This window comes from Alosa alosa, chromosome 20 (assembly GCF_017589495.1).
Source record: "Alosa alosa isolate M-15738 ecotype Scorff River chromosome 20, AALO_Geno_1.1, whole genome shotgun sequence".
NCBI classification, from domain to species: Eukaryota; Metazoa; Chordata; class Actinopteri; order Clupeiformes; family Clupeidae; genus Alosa; species Alosa alosa.
The window spans coordinates 28,419,257-28,436,145 of record NC_063208.1 but is presented as its reverse complement, the minus strand read 5'-3'; the positions used below and the strand labels follow the sequence as shown (position 1 = coordinate 28,436,145).

Here is a 16,889-nt window from a genome sequence, read left to right as displayed (position 1 = left end):
TATTGCTTGCCGGTTCGAACCCCGACCAGTCGACACGGCTGAAGTGCCCTTGAGCAACCCCTCACTGCTCCCCGAGCGCCGCTATTGTTGCAGGCAGCTCACTGCGCAGGGATTAGTGTGTGCTTCCTCACTGTGTGTTCACTGTGTGCTGAGTGTGTTTCACTGATTCACGGGATAAATGCAGAGACCATTCTATATATACTATACTTATACTATAAGTAGAATACATTATTAGAGTCTCATGACGCTGGCTATTGCGTGTTGGTCAAGGTTCTCCTTTTCGTAAAATTGATTTTTATTTCTCTGGCTGTTGCAATTGATATCAATGATTAATATGAATGCCCTGAGTAAAAAGCACAACAGACAGAAAGCAAACAGTTACAAACACTTGGCTTCTTAAGAGTTTGCGTGCCCGTCTGCACTCGGGATCTCACTGACCACCGGTCAGTGTAGCATAATATAACGGCAGACCGCGTGACCGCGGCAGCCACTAGTACGGTGTCTTGTGCATATTTTGCTAGTATAGAGTCTAAGGAACAAGATTTTTTTGTCTTCAAATGTTCACGATCCATTTTCACACTTACATGACATCATTTATATAATGCATAATTAAGACTACTATCACTTGGGGGTCAAATGTGAGAAAACACTGGTAAAGAGGGTATTTACTTAGATTATTTTTTAGTTTTAAACCTGGTAATTAGCATTAAACTAGCCTAAACAGCCTAAAACTGGCCTCCATAGGCAACATAGAACGGGTGAATAGGGTAAAAAATTTAACTCCTTGATATTCTTATGAAACTTTACTAGTTGGTTATTTATGCAGAGACAATATTTTTTTTGCATTACAAGTTTTCTGAAAATATATGTTTATGGATGTAATTTAACAATATCTTATTAATTATGCACTAATTTGCATACACTTCAATTGCAAAAAAAAAAACATCTGAATATTGGATAGTTAACATTGAATGTAGTCAGGTTCAGGTTTGCCTTCAGAACTCTTTCTGGATTCAGAGTCTTAAAAGAACGGCTTGTTTAAGCGCCAGTCCTAGGTTATGCCGATTTCAGTCGTCCCTTTATCTTAGAGACGGATGCAAGCCATGCAGGATTGGGGGCAGTTCTGTGACAGGAGAAGGATGGGTTACGGCGACCAATAGCTAGCCGGGGCTTGCGGCCAAGTGGTTTTGGCGACGACCACCTACCTGTTAAGACAAGTGGAGTGAACCAAGGGAAGTCCAGCAGCTGATAAAGCAGTGGTCCCAGATACAGGAAGTGGATGGGACCTTGTACCGAGCGATCCAGGCTCCTCCAGGGATCCAGTGCTGCAACTTTTACTGCCCAAGGTGTTGCAAATCAAAGTGCTCACTAGCCTACACAACAACAATGGCCATCTGGGGGTGGACAGGACCACAGATTTGATATGCCAGAGGTGCTACTGGCCCCAGATGTGGCATGAGGTGCAAAAGTGGTGTTCTGAGTGTGAGCACTGTGTGGTTGCTAAAGCAAGACAACCCAAGCCAGAACTTTCTTGAGAAATCTGTTAGCCACTAAGCCTTTGTAGATAATCTCCATTGACTTTACTTTCTTGGATTGGGCTAGCACAGGACAAGAGAATGTTCTGGTAGTCAATGTTTTCTCAAAGTTGACCCAGGCCTTTCCCAGCCCTGATCAGAGAGCTTCCACCGTAGCTAAGATTCTAACTGATAGATGGTTCTATGTGTATGGCGTGCCAAAGGAGAATCCACTCTGATCAGGGGAGCAGCTTTGAGGGGAAGCTGTTGAAGCACCTACCTGTTTGACATCTACAGCATAACAAAGAGTAGAACCACCACTTATCATCCAGAGGGGAACGGTCAATGTGAACATTTCAACAGGACACTTCATGACTTGCTCAAGACCTTACCCCCTGAAAAGAAGCGCAAATGGCCCCAGTTGCTCCCTCAGGTCCTGTTCACCTATAATACCACCATGTACCAGTCCACACAGCACTCCCCATACAAGCTGATGTTCGGTCAAAAGCCACAGTTACCAGTCGACCACCTACTTGGAAATATTGGAGGTGACCACAGGGACGGTCCACTGACTGATTGGGTGGTGCAACATCAAGAGTACCTGACTTGCTAGTGCTAGGAGACTCTTAGAAGAGGCTGCAGCATATCATAGGCATGGTGGTCCTGACACCGTACCCATATTACCACCTGGCACTCTAGTCTTTTTCTTAAATACACTGGGACGGAACTGGGCCCCACCCTTGTAATATCCCAGCAAAAATACACTGGGACGGAACTGGGCCACACCTACCACAACGTCCGGCACGGATCTGCATAATGGACCTGATCTTTATCCAAACGCACATCGGTCCAAAATTGGTCTGGATCCGTTTGACGGATCTGGTGCCAATAAGGGCTAAGACTGGCCCAGTTCCGTATGATACTCTGTGTTACTGCCGTGTTCCAGATCTGCTTATCATATGCAATACGGGTCCGGGTATTGTGTGTGGTACGGACCCGTTTACCAGATATCAGCCGGCTTTATGTGAAATGTGATTGGTAATTAATTATCCTGAAAAATCTGTTTGTTAGACATTTGCTAACAGGTTCGTTATAGGTTCACCCAGGCTAAAGTTCGTAACGTTTTCCCAACAGCTCAACTAATAAACATAAGCTAGGCTACAAACACAATACACTTTACACATAAGTGTCTTATTATTTTTTATCAACAACCTGGCTGTAGAAGTGCAATCCCAGACAAAGTTTAAATAGTCTAGGTGTTAATTCCACTGTTCCCATCGATATTCAGGCTGTCTTCATGCCTCAGTCATCTCCATGGTCAATCTGAAACAACAAAAAATAAACACCAGCTATTTATTCCTTTTTGAAAATAGGCTAACTCACAATTACACTTGTCTTTCATCATCAGTTATCCTGTTAGTGTTATCACTGTTTTTCCAAAATAGTTATTGTGATCGCTGTTTTGCCCACTGTAAGCTATAAGCTTAGCCTGACGAGCCAGACCCACATTAAAATGTAGGGTCTGGGCACTCACCGTTCGCAGTGCTCAGTCCGAGGGGTGGGATAATCGGTTGTCTTTCAAATTCTCACTGCACGCAATAAATAGGACAGCACTATGAGTCCCATGCGTTTTCCACCCGCGAAGCTAGTTGGCTAGTTCAAACTTCTGCCAACTTAATAAAAGCTTAACTCGTGTCACACTGTTCGCCAACAGCAACATCCATCTTATTTGTTTACAAGTAGCAGGGAATTCAAGCCAAACCGTTGCAACTCTGCCATCAATCATTATGTTAAGCCTGCCTAACGACTCTATACACGATTTGATTGGCCTGATAGAAGTTTAATTTTTCGAGCTCACAAGCCAATGGAGAGTTGCTAGACTAGCCCTGGCAGCAAATGTAATTTGCTGCCGCTAGGGTGTGTCTAGATTTCTGCATCGCTCCGAGCTTAAACCTGTTCCCACCTGTGAAGATTCATCCAGCCCACCAGCACTGGCTGTTCCACAGCCTCATGGGGGTATCGGGAGGGAGCCAGGCCTCAGTAACCCTGCAGTTGGAGACCCGTTGAGGGTAGCCTTAGTCCACACCAGGACTAGTGCTTAGCATCACAATGACCAAGATGGTGTTAACTTTAGCCTTGACCAACTGTCCCAGGCTCATTTGGAGGGCGTACCAGATTAAAGAGAGCAAATGCACATGGTTTAGTGTCTGACCAATGTTTTCCCTTGTTATTTGTTTTTTGTATGAGTTCAGGCTGTGAGAGGGCCATCCTTGGTTTGTCTGTCTGTTTGTTTGTAACTTATATCCATGGTTTATCTGTTTGTACCTTATACTCTTTTGTTTGTTAATTTTGCCTACTGCTACTTAACTACTCATGCCTATGACACCTTGTGGTGTACTGTGTTGCCTGTACTATTATAGATTATTTCAAAGACAATTTTCTCTTAAGGTAGACAATAGAATGACATGGTAGGTCAAGAAAAGCATCAAGAAAAGCAAAGATTAAGAAATCGTTTTTGACATAGGCAACAAGGGAGGAGGTGTTTTTACACTTTTCAGACACTCAAAATGTGAAAACTATGGATATTGTTTTAGAACCAACAACCTTTCTACATTATCTGCTGGTTTTGTGTGCAAAAAGTGGAATTAATTGTCAAAAAATTAGAAGAAAATGTGAAAATCACTTTTCAGACTAGATATAATCGCTTATTTTAAAACATACAGATAAAACACTAAAGATGGTTCGTAAAAAAAAAAAAAAAAAATTGTTCCTTGGACTCTATATTTAGCAAAATATGCAAAAAAATACATTTTTACATGAAAATCTAGCAGGAGCCTATTTTCCAACCACAGCGTACAGTACTACAAGGCATCAAGCCAGATTCGTACCAGGGATGCTACTGGCACAATTCTTTACATTACATTTGGCTGACGCATTTTTAGCCAAAGCGACTTACATATGTCAACTATATTACAAGGGATTACATTGTCCCCGGAGCAACTTGGGCTAAAGTGCCTTGCTCAAGGGCACAACGGTTGAAGCCGGAAATTGAACCGACAACTTTCAGGCTACTGCACGCTAGCCCAGTTCCTTAACCGCTACACTACCACTACCTACACGAATACTTCATGTGCTCTGCACAGCGACGTCTTCTCGTTAGTGCTACAGAAGCGCTGCTTAACGTGGTGTTATGTACATTATTAGAGTCTCGTGACGCTGGCTATTGCGTGTAGCCTAGGTCATATTTCGTAAAAGTGTTTTTTAATTTCTCTGGCTGTTGCAATTGATATCAATGATTAGTATGAATGCCTCAGTAAACAGCAAACCAAACAGAAAGCAAACAGTTACAAACAGCCAGGCACTCATATCGTGCGTGCCAGCCCGCAAAATGAGCACCGGACACCTGATTTTTGTTTTAATTCTCTGGCTGTTGCAATTGATGTCAATGATTATTATGAATGCCTTCAGTAAACAGCAAACCAAACAGAAAGCAAAGAGTTACAAATAGGCACTTGGCTTCGTAAGAAATCGCACGCACGCACGGACTTGCGATCGCGATGACCACCGGACAGCGTGGCGTAAAATTAACGGGTGACAGCGGCGGACACGGCTCCTTGCCGGATTCGAACCGGCGAGCTACTGGCACACGGCCACACCTGGACAATGCAGTGTTTTAACATTATAAGAGTCTGGCTGTTGCCTAATATTTTGTAAAATGATTTTTATTTCTCTGGCTGTTGCAATGATTATTTAATATGAATGCCCTCAGTAAACAGCACACCAAACAGAAAAGCAAACAGTTACAAACAGCCAGGCACTTGGCTTTATAAGAGATCGTGCGTGCCAGCCCGCACGTACGCACGCACGCATGCATGCACGCACGGCTTTGCGATCGCGATGAGCACCGGACACCGGACAGCTGTGGACAGCACAGCAACGTCTTCTCCTTAGTGCTATGGAAGTGCTTGGAAGTGCTTTAACGTAGTGTTCGGTGTTATATACGGGCCTAGGCTAGCATTACACCATAAGATTAACACACACTGAACACATTTTTAATAAGCTGTCAGAAGATTGAATAGACATTTGCATTATATAGGACAGTGTAAAATGAAGGAAAGATCAACTAAAGTTCTCTTGGCCTTTGTAATTAAAGTAGCCCCACATCATCACATACCCTTCATCATACCTAGAGATTGGCATGGTTTTATTTCAGTTAGCCTAGCTGGTTTGCTTTGTATTGAGCTCAATGAGCATAAAAATAAAACCATGCCAATCTCTTGGTATTGTGAAGGGTATGTGATGATGTGGGGCTATTTTTATTCCAATGGCCAAGGGAACTGTGTCAGGATGCATAGTATCCTGGATCCATGAAATAACTGGCCTTTAAAAATAAAAATCTGCCTGCCTCTATGGGAATTTAACATACAGTAGGGGTGCCAATACTTATGACCCCTGTATTTTAAGCATATTTAAAGGTAGACATATGTACTTCGAATTATAAGAAAACATCCTTCATCCCAGACCTCCCAAATTGTGTGACTCACCCATTATCTCTTTATCTCCAGTCTGGGGGAATGCAACGCAAATCCCACTGTCACTTTGAATCGGCCTGCCGCTAGATGGCGGAGTTGCATCACTTTTAACAGAGCCGTATGGCTCTGACTTTTAATATAGTTTAACATGGCAACACACTCATTCTTAAATACGTATAGGCCTACTGTTTGAGTAAAGTTTGAGATAATAAATCGCAATATCATCTCCATTCCTCTATAGTCCCTATTCACTGACAAAAGGCAACTGATAACTAATGGTCAGTGACTATGGAGGACGTTCATTGATAATTTAAAGCTTTACTGGTAGCCTACTTGCTTCTTTCTTTGTAAAAAGAGAGAAAAGAACTAAGAGAACGGAAGCCAACCAGATTCAGATAGCTTTATTTCCTTATTATTATGAAATACATTATTGTTTGATTTGTGATGTTGAGTAATGTGTTCCCCAGAGGAGCAGGAAACTACTGAAGATGCTGCAATTATTAGAACTATCATACAGCCTATAGCTTGTTCCCCTAAATTAATGACCTGCTCTCCATTCTTAGACATATTGATATTCGTCCAGTGTGTCCAAATGATCCATGAATCTAAAGTATACACTCCCTTGACTGGAGAAGTGAAGAAGTCAGTCGTGCTGCTGTATGCCTGAGATGGTTTTAGTGAAGACCAAGTTCAAGTCAGTATTCCCAGCCTCTATGTACCCTGAGTTAGTCAGACCAGCTGAGAATGCCACTTTGGGTTTGTCTGTAAGCTCTTTCTCCAGGTTCACTACTTTTAGTCACAGTGGCTACCATTCTATTCTTCACTGCTGTCAGCTCTGCCACTTGTGTTGCGTTTTCTTCCATTAGATTTACCACTTGAATTTCACCGGTGTCCATCCTTGTCTTCATCAGTGCTAGCTCTTTCGCTTGTGCTGCTTTTTCCAGTTCTGCCTGTTGTTCATTATTTTCATCCTCCATTTTGAACAAGACATTTTTAGTGTTTTGCAGTTCATCCTGAGTGAAGCTTACAGTCACTCTCAGCTCCACCATCGTATTTTCGAGCTTCTCCACTGTGGCCCTGAGTCGATTGAGCTCAGCAGAGACGTCCAGCTGGGTAGCAACTGCAGCAGCGGTGGCCCCAGTATCCTGGATCTCCCTCTGGACTTTGATGGTAATTTTGATACCATAGATTTAATAGAGACCCAGTCAGACCAATAGTATGAAAAATCAGGAACAGAGTTTATTTACAATGATGCGCATCAAGGGAGAGACAGCATGACTTCACCTAAAGATCCATCAGCTGCTCTAACTAGACAAGGAAATAGTTAGGGTTTAAGTATCCTTCCAGGCTGACGGGAGATGGCGTTGGCCATCCCATCTCACGTGGACTACACTGAATCAGACTCTGATTAGTGGCAACCTGGCAATCCGGAGCAGATAGCTACTGACGCAGCCATGCAGAACAGTGAAACACTGCAAAGTCATAATATTCCTGCTTATCTCTAAACACAGTCACACACAGATATACACAGGGACAGTACAGATATCATACAGTCATTACATAGAATCATACTTTTAGTATCAAAGTGACCCACTAATGAGAAATGCAGAACATTAAACCACATATTGGAATATTGGGCATAATGTTCTATTCCACTTTCTCTCAACTTCAATCTGGGTGCTCCGAGACTGAGCTCCATACATGGAAAACAGCAGCGGCAGTGATAACGGCCTTCATCTTAGACAAGTCTGTGTCTCTGTTATACACAGCAGTGGTAGTATGCAGTGGTAGCAGCGATAGCAATACTTCTAATGGCAGTATAGTGAGTCTCCCTTCCTAAGACACCCTCTTTTATGCCTCAATTGGTCTTTATATGTAAGACATTTTAACCACTTTTGGGGATTGGGGAGTCCAGGGCCACTGAAAGCAAGTAGTTTACTCAGCAGGCAGTGTTGTCAAAAAATATAAACCTGCCCCAAATGATGAAAGACAGGTGGGGCTTTTTGTCCTCGTGCCCTCTTATGTGACTTACATGTGTCAGTTATATCAAAGTCCTTTTAGGCAAGTCCCTCCACTCGGCGGCCATATTGCAACGCTTTTTGGGCACTTATCAGGCATCTATTTGGGCAGAACATGATTGCCACGATGTCTTCACAACACACCGCATGATTGGCTCAATGTATTCACTACACACCACATGATTGGCTCAATGTATTCACATGTCAACGATTTGCAACGGAAGGGGTGGGATATGTGTAGACCAGTGTTTTTCAACCACTGTGCCGGGGCACACTAGTGTGCCGTGAGAGATCATCAGGTGTGCCGCAGAAAATTACCCAAATGTCACTCACTGGTCCAAAAAAGCAACTGTTGCATCAAAGAATTTATAACCACATGCTCTCATTGATTGTATGATTGCACTATTTGTGGTATGCAGGCATTGTACAACGGGGGCCCCATATCCAGTATTCACAGAATCATCACATATCCAGTTCATAACTAGCCTAGAAATCTAGACGCGCCCCTAGCGGCAGCAAATTACATTTGCTGCCAGGGCTAGTCTAGCAACTCTCCTTTGGCTTGTGAGCTCCAGAAATCGAAACTTAATCAGGACATTGAAATCGTGTATAGAGTCGTTTGGTGGGCTTAACATAATGATTGATGGCAGAGTTGCAAACGGTTTGGCTTGAATTCCCTGCTACTTGAAAAAACAAATATCCTATTAAGTCCCCTATTGTGTGCAGAGGGAATTTGAAAGACAACTGATTATCCCGCCCCTCGGACTGAGCACTGCGAACGGTGAGTGCCCAGACCCTACATTTTAATGTGGGTCTGGCTCGCCAGGCTAGTTCATAACAACAATTAAATTGGATATAGTCACCTACAAATGAAACAGAGGGCGCTTGTTTTATTGAGCAGGTCTTGCATAGAAGCCATAATAAGGCCATATCTGTGTATTATTTGAAATTTTAGGCTATGGTATGTTTATTTTTTCTTCACGCAGGATGTTAGTGTGCCGTGGGACATTTTAAGTGTCAAAAGTGTGCCGTGGCACAAAAAAGGTTGAAAAACACTGGTGTAGACAACTGCCATATTGGCGTTACAAACTAACCCCATGCATTTCTATGGAGGATATTTTCAGGGGCGATTCTAGACCTAGAGCTTTGCTGGGGCACAGGCCCCCAACTCCCAATATATATAAAAAAAAACATTTAAATGTGCGCGCAATATGAATTAATGGCTTTACGTCTAGCCCCAATCATGTCCATTTCCATTTCTTGCCTGTCTCTCTCCTCCTTCTCCTGCCTGGTACTGGACTGCCCAGCCTGTGCTTTTTCTCCCCTCTCTTCTCCTCCTCCTCCTCCTTCTTCTCCTCCTCCAGCATTCTCTCCCTCAATTGTTGTAGCAGCCACTGTCCAGCAACATCCAAACACATAGGCATAAGTTGGCCTACTGAATACTCACTGCATGAATTTATTAGGCTTTCATACACAAGACTAGCTTATTTTTAGTCAAAATTGAGATATACTTCCCTCCCAGGCAAGGGTCCTGTAGTCATCCTGGCAATACTGCAGTTTGTTGTAGCTTAAATAGCCTACTAAAGCCTTCATACTGACTTTTGGTGATAATTTGCAAATGTAGCCTAATAATCTACACAGAATCAGAGTGATTTTGTGTACTCTGATTCTGTGTAGATTATTATAGGCTACATTTACAAATGCAGCAAACTTATTTAAGTTTACCATTAAACCATTGATCAAATCACAGCACTGGCTATTACCAGCATAAATGTTACCTTTAATATGGACAATTATCATACCTCCCTCGTCCTCCTCATCTCTCCTCACTGTTCCTTTCCCTCTGCCTCTGTTCAGGAAGAATTGTCTGATGTCCATCTCTGAACAGTTTATCAGGCAATGTTTAGTTTTACAGTAGGACAGCTTCACAAACAGTATAGGCTACTTTTACAGGACTCTCTCTCCAGTATACGTATAAATCATTATTAATTGTCCGCATGTGTGCATGCAGCCTACGCATGGTGTGAGTCTGTGTGTGAGGGAGAGAGCACAAGCTGGTAAACTGTTGCTAAATGTAGACTACGACGCTAATCATTGAAAAACAGATGCTAATTATGTGGGCAACATTCTCTAACAGCGATCAACTTGTCATTTTTTTCTGTCTAACAAGTTGTGAATTTGTTGTAACATTAAAACAGGGGACGACTTACTTTGTGCTCAAAGTGATATGACGAGCTCCAGCGGACGAAATACTCGGAAGAATCAGGTGAACAATTTTCATTGGTTGTTGCGTTCAATCTTACCCAGCTACAGAGGTGCTATTTCCTGATTGGGTATTATGGCCCCTTTCTTTTTCCCCATGTTTTTTTTTATTGACTGGTAAGTGACAGGCTCGAGTCATGACTAAAGCAGACACGGAGATGCGCTCATGAATGCCATTTCCAGCGAGAGCAGCGCTAGAGTTGGGGCACTGGAGACTTTTACTAAGGCACGTGCCCCAGTGAATAAGGTCTAGTGAGGCCCCTGGATATTTTGAGTGCTGTGTCTCCTCATTAGAAAGTCTCTGGTTATATTAGAAGGGCCATTGTCCCCGGAGCAACTCAGGGTTAAGTGCTGCTCAAGGGCACAACGGTGGAAGCCGAGAATTGAATCCACAACTTTTCAGACTACTGCATGCTAGCCCATCTCCTAAACCACCACACTACCAGCGGAGTTTCAAAACAGCATGGCCCTGGCAAATCCACAGTTTATCATGTACCGTTGATATCTGTGAGAGAGTTATTAGACGAGGCGTACAAGTCCAGCAGAAAGGAAAAGTCCTACCATATATTGGTTTGACCTGTGCACTTAACACAGGTGATTTCACTAATTAACTAATCTACCTGGCTAAGGAGTTGTACTAATTAGACTCAGCTGATTTAGTGAATAGTTAAAGCAAATATGTGGCAGGACTTTTACTTTCTGAAGCAATACTTTGCTCAGCATTTTTCAGTTTGCTTGTGTCCAGAATTGCCTAAAAATAAAGCTTTCCGTAATAACTGTGTTGGCTTATCTTGGTCGGAAACCATATCTGACTGAGACATATCTAATTATATGTCTGACTAAGAGGTGAGAAGACCTCACTGTCAGGAAACCTAGCACATCACAAGGTTACTCAATCATGTCGTGGGCGTCTGTGCCTCTCTCTGACCACTTCCTGTGACTGCAGTGCTGGTTACCACTATCTACTACGCTTAAAACATCCAACAATCGGATCACAGATAGTGGGGTAGGAAGGACTCATTTGAATTCCATCTGATAATGGCCACTGACACTGAAGGAGTTTTAAATCTGAAATATCTGAGATCTGCCCAGGGCATACTGAAGATCACCGAGCTGGTAAGAACTCTGTAGGCTACATCTTAAATCTTCCTTATACGGTCATCTGTGTGCTGGTGTAGTGACCCTTAGGCTTGATGGTTTTAGTGTTCTGCTATATGTCTACTCTGTTTTTTTTCTGTGACCCTTGCTGTGTCACTGACCTGCTGAAGTTACCCCAACACAAGGGACTTATTGGCCAGTGGTCTCTTTAGTGCATGCGGCCCAGTTCAGTTGCCCAGTTCTGCTGTGTGTGTGTGTGTGTGTGTGTGTGTGTTAGTGTGAGAGAAAGCGTGTGTGTATGCCTGCTTCATTCTGTTCAGTGTTGATTTGGAATCTTTTGGCACATGATCATCATAATCATGATTATTGATGTGTGCACACTGTGTGTGTGTGTGTGTTTGTGTGTGTGTGTGTGCGCATGTGTGTGTGCTGTTTGTCTGATGATCTCTGGCTCTGTGGCTGTGGGTGTGCAGGTGTTTCTCCTGGCTGCCTTTCTCGTCGTCCGCACCTCCTGGTTCACTGCAGTGCTGGACACCTACATCTTCTTCCAGGTCATCACCATCGGAGTCTTCTCTGCCATCTTCCTCTTCCTCATCCTCACTGCCCTGGGGCTGCCAAGCAGACTTCCCTGCATCAGTTGGAGTGTCACGGTACTACAACAACAACAACAATGGCACTGACATGACATTTTTTGAGGGTCAAGGGTTTGCATGAACAGAATTTGTAGTTTGCATACATTAAATGACTGTGTATGTGTGTGTGTGTTGTGTGTTAGGAGTTTGTTTTAGATACAGTGGCACTACTATGTGTCTTTCCTGTGTCCTGTGCAGCTGCAGTGAAGAGTCATGACGTGAATATCCTCGTGGCCGCCTCAGTAAGTGACACTCCCACCTACCAGCAAACAGCTCTTGCCCTTTCGCAGAATGTTCTGTCAGGTCAATGCTGTTTCCCAAAATCTCTGTTGAGTAATAATGACCAGTTAAATAATACGCAAATGATCATAGTGACACTTCCTTAGAAAATAGATAGATAGATAGATAGATAGATAGATAGATAGATAGATACTTTTTACTGCCACACAATAGTGTTGGTGATATTTTTGTTACAGGTTTTAGCTCAATCCAGTGAATGAATGAATGAATAAATAAATAAATAATGATTAGAAAGAAAAATAATAATTTCAGTTTAGTTGTGTTCAAGAGTCTTATTCCTGCAGAGTAGAGGCTGTTTTTGAAATGTGTGGTTTCAGTCCTCATGGATCTGTAATGTGGTCCAGACGGGAGAAGCTGGAGAAAGTGGTGCTTTGGGATGTTTTAGGATTCTGGAAGCACAGAATCATATTACGGAGTACAGAACGTGAACTGTGGGGAGGTCACACTCAATTATGTCAGAGGCTTAGGTGACGGCTCGCTCTAATTTCCTTTTGGTGCGACAGTCTGAACTCCTATACCAGACAGTGATAGGTGATGTGATGATGCTCTCTGTGATGGCTTTGTAGAAATGCACCAACTGATCTTTGCTCACATGAAACTTCTTAAGTTGCCTAAGGAAGTATAGTAGTCTTTGTTGAACCTTCTTGATAATGTGAGTGGTGTTAATGTCCCACTTCAAGTTCTTGCTGATGTATGAGCCAAGGAATTTAAAGGAGTCTGTCAAGGTTATTGGCTGGTCACATATAGAGATGGAGCTTGTTGTTGCTGCACTAGTGAGATATCAAGTCATTGGTATAGATGGAGAAAAGCAGAGGAGATAGCACAGCCCTGTGGAGCCCCAGTTGACTGCTTGACTTCTGTTGCTCAGAAAGTCCAATATCCCAATGGCACATTAGTTGTATTAATATTCATACCTTGAAGCCTGGAGAATAGTATAAGAGGATTGATTGTATTGAAGGCCGAGCTGAAGTCAAAGAACAAGATACGTGGATAGGTGTTGCTCGCTCCCAGGTGTTGCAGAGTGAAATGAACAGCTACTGTAGATTGATGGCATTTTCCAAAGATCTGTTTGCCTGGTAAGAAAACTGATAAGGGTCCATCAGTGGCGAAACACAGGATTTTAGATAGGAGAGGACCAAGCGCTCAAACACCTTCATAGCCACTGAAGTGAGGATCTGACTGATCTGAACAGGCCTCAATGACTGATCTGAAGTCATTGAGGCCTGTTGTTTTTGCTGATTTAGGTACCGGGATGATGACAGATTCTTTAAAACACTGTGGAACTGCACACTGACGTAGAGAGGAGTTGAAAAGTGAATAAATGCATATGTTACATACTTACAAACACATATTGAAACATATGGAATGCATAAGAAGCACATGCATCTCCTATTTTTTGCATATAGAATTTATTCATTCATTAAACGTTCACGCTTTTATCCTGAGCAACATCCAGTAGCCTTCGGATTCAGCAGCTTGCTCTCTGGGTACGGTACAGTATATAACAGCATTATGACCTGTGCTACAGCAAAAAAAAGACATGGAATTAACGTCACTCCACTCCAACTGAGTCTGCTTTTCCTCCTTCCCAATTGGCTCCCTATTACGCTCTCCTCCTGTAACAGGTCTGACATTGTGTTTTCTGTTCGCTGGTCTCTGTTCTCTCCTCCTGTAACAGATGCTGGGTCTGACAGTGTGTTTTCTGTTCGCTGCTAGCATAGCCCTCTCCTTCCAGCCCCTACACTCAAAGCTGTCCCCCCACATCAGTGGTAAGCCTGTCCCCCATAGACAGATTGGCGTCTACATATCTGCATATCAACACTCACAAACATTTCCCTTAAAGCAACACCAAATAGTTTTTTGTACCTTAAAATAATGTTTCCAAAATCGTTTCAGTGGTTCATCAACTCGTAACAGGGTGAACGGCACTTTCTGCATTCGCTTCGCGGCCCTCTATCGGCTATAACCGCACTATGTAAGTTTGCCTGATCGGGTAGCGGTTCTGTAGTTCGATGGAATGAGACATGAGAAACTACAAATTTGACTTGCATCTGATGTCGCAATACATCGTACTTTCATAAAATCATGCAACATATTCTACCTTGTCTGTGGACATTGTTATTTGCAAAGCTGCTGCTGGATAAACAAATAGTGCATGCGACAGAGGAAAAGTTCTTTGGTGTTGCTTTAATTAATGTTTATGTCCAGTTAATGTTTACTCTAAGAAGAGCTGAGGGTTTCTTGTTCGGTGGTTAAAGATGTGTATATATATATTATGATATACATATACAGTACATATATTTGTATTGGACTACATGAGGCCCTGAGCTGACATGCTGACTGATTGTGGGAGAACCTTAAATAAATTAAAGTCTTATAAAGCCAGATCCCAAGTGCTTAAAACTGGACTTGAATATAATAGTATTTTTGTTAATTTTGTATGATATTTCTCTCTCTCTCACACACACACACATCCATGACACTTATTTTCCTTTCCTCTCTTTAGCTGAAGTCTGATCTGGTCAGCCTCACGTCCACGTCCCAAGTTCACTCACAGCTTCCTCCACCTACAGCGGCCCTACTGACGATCAAGTCATCAACATAGAATGACTCGGAAACAGAAGTGAGTAGGTGGGTTTACATGGACAGTCATTCCGATTAGACTATTCTGAATGAAAATCTTGTGTCATCTGTTTACATGGCGTACGTTCTATTCTGATCAGGTGCTCTTTACATAATTTGATGGGAATAGCCATTGCCGCTTTGCTTTTGCTTGATAAGCTACAGCGGGCAATCCGACTGACCCTATATATGGTAGATAAATCGGAATAAGAACGGAATACACCACCTCTTTCATTCCAATTAAAATTCTAATCGGATCGGCGGTTTTATTCCAATCAAGGTGCTATGTGTTATTTCTATTCCGATTCCAATTGGAATAAACGTGTCCAGGTAAACCCACCTACTAACAGGGAGCATCAGCTGCTTAATGATGCCATCCAACCAGGCTCTCCTACTGGGGTGTATGTCAAGTGTGAGGTGAAGTGCCAAATCTTAGGAAGTTAACCCAAAGAAAACTGTGCTAAAGCTCCCAATAGATAAGCCCTAACACCTCATTCTCCTGACTAAACAAAGTAAGTAAAATGTATTCTAAATCAGATTCATACACAGCTTATTCTGGCCAAAGTGCTGTGTATGAATGTGAAACAAAGTGCAAATGCAAGTGCTGCAGTACACTTACATCTCACATCAATAAGGAACAGCAAGGGACACAGTATTACAGACATAGCAAGTTGGCCATTAGAGGGCTGAGAAGGCCAGATAATACAGGTGAGTTTTGAGGCCAGGTGAAGGCTCTGTCACCTATTTGCCTGAGCTGAGAGTGAGGGATATGAAGGAGACCTTTACATTACATTACATTTGGCTGATGATTTTTAACCAAAGTGACTCTCAACATGGTAAACAATTTAAACATACAGTACAATAAGAACAAGCTAGTGTATCAGTGAGTGCTATTTTCATTGTCAAGTGTCAGTTCTAGTCAGGTGATAAGTGCTGGAGTTAGCAAGGCTAGTTGCAAGTAGTGCTACGAGAGATGTTTACTGAAGAGCTGGGTCTTCAGGAGTTTTTTGAAGATGGAGAGGGATGTCCCTGCTCTAGTAGGAACTGGTAGTGTGTTCCACCAATGAGGAACAACAGATGAGAAAAGTTTGGATTGGGCTTAAAAAATAAATAAATAACAGCTACAGGGGCCATCTTTTAGGTTCAACCTCCTCTGGGTTTGTCACAAAAACTCCATGCTTGAAATACATCCCAGATCTTCTACTCAAAAGTGGCTGATGATCTGCTGATTTAAAATCTGCAGTTGTTTAAAGGAACACGTCAACTTTTAGGGAAATTAGATTATTAACTAAAAGGGAGCTCTAGGCTTAGTGGCTTACTGGTGCACCCCACCTCCAGTGGTCAGACTGGGTTATTGCATGCACAGAGAGGACAAGAGGATGGATCCTCCTATCTAACACTGGGGTAGATGGGAAAAAGCTAATTCACCAAAAAGTTGGGGTGTTCCTTAAACTGTGTTGTGGAACGGATGCTGATACTGATGCACATGATTAAGCACTGAGTGTGGAGTACATATGCCTTACATTGGCTCACTTAAATGAAACAGTCTAGGACATAGAAAGCATTGGTCTTCAATGCCATGAACAATTCAACAATCATAATGTATCATTGTTCTTATTCATTATTAGTTAAGACTGATTAATAGATAGATAGCCCTTCATTCTATTGTTTTCGGGATCTTCAGAGTTTGTAAATGTTTATGTTTTTGTTCTGTTCAAATTCTATTTAGTCTATATTGTATTTTTATTAAGGCAATATCACTTTAAATTGTTACTGGTAATTCGAATGTTAATTTAAAGCTTATTGATGTCAAAGGCATCTGCCAAGAACTGTAAAAATAAACAGTAACATTCATGACTTTATATTCAGTAATAAACACCTGTTAGTTATGGGTTTATTAATGTGGATACA

At 42.4% G+C, this 16,889-nt stretch overlaps 1 protein-coding gene across 1 annotated transcript; it reads left to right on the top strand.

The window, feature by feature from the left end:
* Nucleotides 1-11,321: 11,321 nt before the first annotated feature.
* Nucleotides 11,322-16,707, top strand: LOC125285478 (CKLF-like MARVEL transmembrane domain-containing protein 7). The gene is made up of 5 exons (XM_048229934.1): nucleotides 11,322-11,442; nucleotides 11,898-12,074; nucleotides 12,200-12,298; nucleotides 14,035-14,125; nucleotides 14,863-16,707. Exons 1-5 carry the CDS (start codon nucleotides 11,365-11,367, stop codon nucleotides 14,871-14,873), a joined length of 456 nt encoding a protein of 151 aa, XP_048085891.1. The 5' UTR covers nucleotides 11,322-11,364; the 3' UTR covers nucleotides 14,874-16,707.
* Nucleotides 16,708-16,889: the final 182 nt, after the last annotated feature.

Bases quoted from the DNA above. Each gene is read 5' to 3' on its own strand.
- LOC125285478 (XM_048229934.1), top strand. From the start codon at position 11,365: ATGGCCACTGACACTGAAGGAGTTTTAAATCTGAAATATCTGAGATCT. The intron at 11,443-11,897 runs GTAAGAACTCTG...GTGGGTGTGCAG, and splicing joins TACTGAAGATCACCGAGCTG to GTGTTTCTCCTGGCTGCCTT. The intron at 12,299-14,034 runs GTAAGTGACACT...CTCCTGTAACAG, and splicing joins ATATCCTCGTGGCCGCCTCA to ATGCTGGGTCTGACAGTGTG.